We start from the raw sequence: 4,135 nt of genomic DNA, 5'->3' as shown, positions 1-4,135 counted from the left end.
TGCTCCCCCTCTCCACCCACCAAAAAAAAAAGAGGGCGGGGAGAGAGAGAGAGAGAATTATGTCCAGCCCGGAACCTGTGACAGTGGCCCTACTTGGGAAAAGGGTCTTTGCAGATGTAGCTAAGTGAAGGATCCTGAGGTGAGATCGCTTTGGATTATCCTGGTGGGCCCAAAATTCAGTGAGATTTGTCCTTCTAAGAGGAGGAGAAGACACAGAGAGAAGGGGTGAAGGCACACAGAGGAGAGAGGAGGCTGCCATGGGAAGACACAGGCAGAGAAGATTGGAATGATGTGTCTAAAAGCCAAGGAACGCCTGGAACCACCAGAACATGGAAGAGGCAAGGAAGCATTCTCCCCTAGGGCCTTGAATCTGGACTTCTGGCCTCGAGAACTGTGAGGGAATAAAAGTTCCTTAAAAGCTACCGGGTTTGTGGTCACTTGTTCGGGTAGCCCTAGGCAACTACTAGGGAGATTCTCATCTCTATGTTGCCGTCTTGGGGAAGAGAATCGGGCCCCTAGCCCGAGTCTATCATCACGTGTTTCCTCCTACTCTCCGAAGCCACCCAGACATGCCTCGGAAGAAAGGCCTGGCGATCTGCTTCTGAAAGGTCACGCCTGGAAAACCCTATGCAGGGAGTGCAGTGCTACTCTGCACACACCGGGTCCCCATGACTCAGAACCCAGCCACGGCAACTGGTGTTTTTTTTTTTTTTTTTTTTTAATTATTATGGAAACAAGCACTTGGGACACAGCTAATCTTCAGTAAACTAAATTCTGATTCCCATGGTGACCACAGCAATAACACAAAACAGTACGATGAGGAAAAACGTCTTTTATTTCTCCCCAGATGCAAAGGTGGATGCGTGAGGTTTGCTAACAGGAAAAGAGTCACTTGGTTAATGGGACTGATCAGATCCCCTGTCCCGAGGGGGAGATGGTTTCTTGCAGGACGAGGTGCAGGAGGTGGTTCTGCTCGGCACTCAGCAGCGGCCACATCTCCACCTGCAGCGACTTGATGGCTTCGGTGTCCTTTTCGTGGGTCGCCATGACCAAGGACTGGAGCAGCAGAAAGAGCTCCTCGGGAAGCTGGCCGCTGCTCTCCTGCCCGTGGCTGTCGAAAGCCTCCCAGGAGTACTTCTCCAAGGTCTGGGCGTGCTCCGGCAGCAGCTTGGCGGGCGGTGGCTGCAGGAGGAGCAGCAGCAGCACGCGGGACACTTCGCAGCGGACCAGCACGTCTGAGAAGGCGCCCAGAGCGGCGGGAGAAGGCGCCGCAGAGCCGGCGCTAGCAGGGAGCGGCACCGGCAGGACCAGGGCCGTGTCGGGTCCCGGCGGGGGCCCGGGCGGCTGCGGCCCCTGTAGCTGTAGCTGTAGCGACGACGACGACGACGACGACGACGACGGCGGCGGCGGCGGAGGCTGCACCGGGTGGGTGCCGTGCTCCCGCGCCAGGCGCTGCATGCGCGTGAAGACCGCCAAGGCCGCGTTGTAGTCCCGCGCCAGCAGCTGGCAGGAGGCGGCGTCGCCGAGCGCTTGCAGCGCGGCCAGGGGCAGCTGGGGCAGCTGCAGCTGGGCGGCCCGCTGGAAGTGGCCGGCGGCGGCGGCCGGCTGGCCCAGGTCGCGCAGGGCGGCGGCCAGCTCGAGGCAGAGCGCGGCGGCGGCGGCCGGCTGGCCCAGCTCGAGGTGCAGGCGCACGGCGGCGCCCAAGGCGCTGGCGGCGGCCTGCAGCGGCTCCCCGTAGGCGGCGGGGCAGACCAGGCGCTGGCGCGCGTCACGCTCCTGCCGCAGGAAGAGGCGCGCGGCCTCGGTGAGCGCCAGCGCCTCGCCGGGCCCGTGGAAGAGCGCCTGCTGGCAGCGGGCCACCGCCAGCTGGCACCAGGCGGCGTAGGGCAGGCACTCCTGGGCGCGCAGCTCGCGGCCCAGCTGCCCGAACTGCTCCCCGGCCTCGGCCACGTTCGGCTTCCGCAGGAACCGCTTCTTCAGCTTGTTCGACACCAGCCGGTACCGGGCCAGGAAGTCCCCGGCCTCGGGCCCCGGGCCCGCACCGCCGCCCAAACCGGCGCCGGCAGCCGCCATCTTCGCCGCCTCAGCGCTTCCGGGCGCGCAGACGTAAGCGGCGAACGTGACGGCGGCCGCAGCGGGCGGGCACGGCGGCCGCGACGTGCCGGCGTCACGCTGCGGCAGCCGCGGCCGCGCCCCCGCGGGGCGCCCCCCGCCCTCCCCTTGGCCGAGGTGACAGGCACATCGAGCTTTGGGAGTCGGGGCCTGGCCGGACGCTGGCCGCGTATGCAAAAATGGAGGGCGGGAGGGGCCTGGCCGGGCTAGGGCTGCTGCTAGGTTAGGACGGCTTGTTTACCCGCGTTGCCAGAGGTGCTCTAAACCTGTTAAAAGCAAACAAACAGCCACAACAACAACAACAGCAACAAAAAGCAAAACAAAAACCACCAAACCCATTGCCATTGAGTTGATTCTGACTCTAAGCGACCCTATAGGACCGAGCGGAACTGCCCCCTAGGGTTTCCAGGGGGCGGCTGGTGGATTCCAACTGCTGACCTTTTCGGCTAGCAGTCCGGCTCCTAACCACTAGGCCGCCAGGGTTTCCCTAAACCCGTTAGGCGGCTCAAAATTTACGGACTCCGACTAAAGTGGTCCTGCACGACCACCGTTCCTTTTTGGTGCCTCTCTTTACTGTTTTCCGCCTGCCTCCTCATCGTCGCCCCTGCCCCCTTGAAGTCCCTGTCCACCGCTGTGTCCCCCTTGCCACCCCGCCCCTGTGGCCCTTAGGCTTGCCTCCTCTGCATAAAGCCTTGGGCGCCACAGCCACGGTCTTCGGCTCCATCGCAGCTGGCACCCCCACCTTGGGGGCTTCACCCTGCCAGGGGGCCCCCAGACCTTGACCTCCTCAGAGGCCGTGGGGGGAGGGGGGGAGTCTTCTGCACCCCCCGCGCCCTCTCCCTGCACCGTCGCCAGGAGAGACTGCTCCTCCTCCGTCTCTGAAGCCCGGGAGTCAAGCCCCGGCCCAGACCACCACCACTCTCACCCCACCCCCCCACCCCCCCCACCCCTCCAGCCATGTCCCTCTGGGATTCTCCACGTGCAGGCCTCAGGGCCACCGGCCGGCCACAGAGGGACTCACGCACACCCAGGGTTTCTGAAAACACTTTAATAGAACTGATACGGAGGCTGCCCGAGGCCGAAGGGAAGGCAGGCCGCCGGGTGCCTCCCCGGCTGGGGGCTGGGAGCGCGTCTGGCACGGGCCCTGGGACCCTCACTAGCGGGCCGGGGCCACCTGGGAGATGGTCGTAGTCAGGAAGAAGCCACTGAGCAGAGCGTTGTTGTGCACGGCCATATCCACGAGCTCCGGGGTGACGAGCCTCCTGCCGCTGTTCTGGGCCTCGTTGCCCGCCAGCTCCAGGATCTTGGCCGTCAGGCACTTGAGGATGGCCGCCAGGAACACGGGCGCCGACGAACTCAGGCGCTGGGCGTAGTGGCCCTCCCGGAGCAGATGCGCCACGTGGCTGGCGGAGAAGATCAGCTCGGTGCGAGAGCGGGTCCGCCTCTGGCGACGGGAGGACCCTCCACCTCCCCCTCCACCTCCACCACCTCCACCACCACCACCACCACCACGACGGCTCCGTTTCCCGGCCATGCGGCTCGGTTCGCTGCGACTTCTCCGGCGCGCCTGGTCCAACCGTCCAGCTGCTGCGGCCTCCACCGGCCTCTCACAACCGACGCTTCGACGCAGGCACCCCGCTGTCTCCTAGCGCCCGCCGACCGGCCCCTCACTGGTCAGAGGGGCAGCCTTTGTGAGACACGTGGCCTGCGTGACGTCACTGGCTTCCTTCCAGCTGGGCCCGGAAGGGCCACTGTCAATCGCTGGCACGGCCTGGGGGCGGGGGGGTGGGGGGTGGGGGGGGACTCCGCTTTGCTGCTCGACTTCAACGTGGCCCGCAAGACCGTGTGCAGTACCAGCCCGCGTGTCGTGCAACCAGCGCCACTTCCTAACGCCAGAACGTTTTCATCACCCTCTTACATTAATTGGCGACCCGATTATTTTCTGCTTTGAATGTTTTGTTGACACCGTGTGTTGTCCTTAATGGAAGCATGCTGAATCATTGTGTCTGAATTTTTGGTTAAA

The 4,135-nt window shown here is 64.0% G+C and overlaps 2 protein-coding genes across 2 annotated transcripts; both read right to left on the bottom strand.

The window, feature by feature from the left end:
- Nucleotides 1–329: 329 nt before the first annotated feature.
- Nucleotides 330–2,089, bottom strand: LOC135228825 (40-kDa huntingtin-associated protein). Its single transcript, XM_064277829.1, has one exon. The coding sequence runs from the start codon at nucleotides 2,071–2,073 to the stop codon at nucleotides 910–912; it is 1,164 nt and encodes a 387-aa protein (XP_064133899.1). The 5' UTR covers nucleotides 2,074–2,089; the 3' UTR covers nucleotides 330–909.
- A 994-nt stretch (nucleotides 2,090–3,083) lies between these two features.
- On the bottom strand, nucleotides 3,084–3,646 carry LOC100670474 (histone H2A-Bbd type 2/3). The gene has a single exon (XM_003421704.3). The coding sequence runs from the start codon at nucleotides 3,644–3,646 to the stop codon at nucleotides 3,269–3,271; it is 378 nt and encodes a 125-aa protein (XP_003421752.1). The 3' UTR covers nucleotides 3,084–3,268.
- Between the last annotated feature and the right edge of the window lie 489 nt (nucleotides 3,647–4,135).

This window comes from Loxodonta africana, chromosome X (assembly GCF_030014295.1).
Source record: "Loxodonta africana isolate mLoxAfr1 chromosome X, mLoxAfr1.hap2, whole genome shotgun sequence".
Taxonomy (NCBI): Eukaryota; Metazoa; Chordata; class Mammalia; order Proboscidea; family Elephantidae; genus Loxodonta; species Loxodonta africana.
Note: the sequence above shows the minus strand (reverse complement) of the source record. Positions and strands in the feature narration are given on the sequence as shown.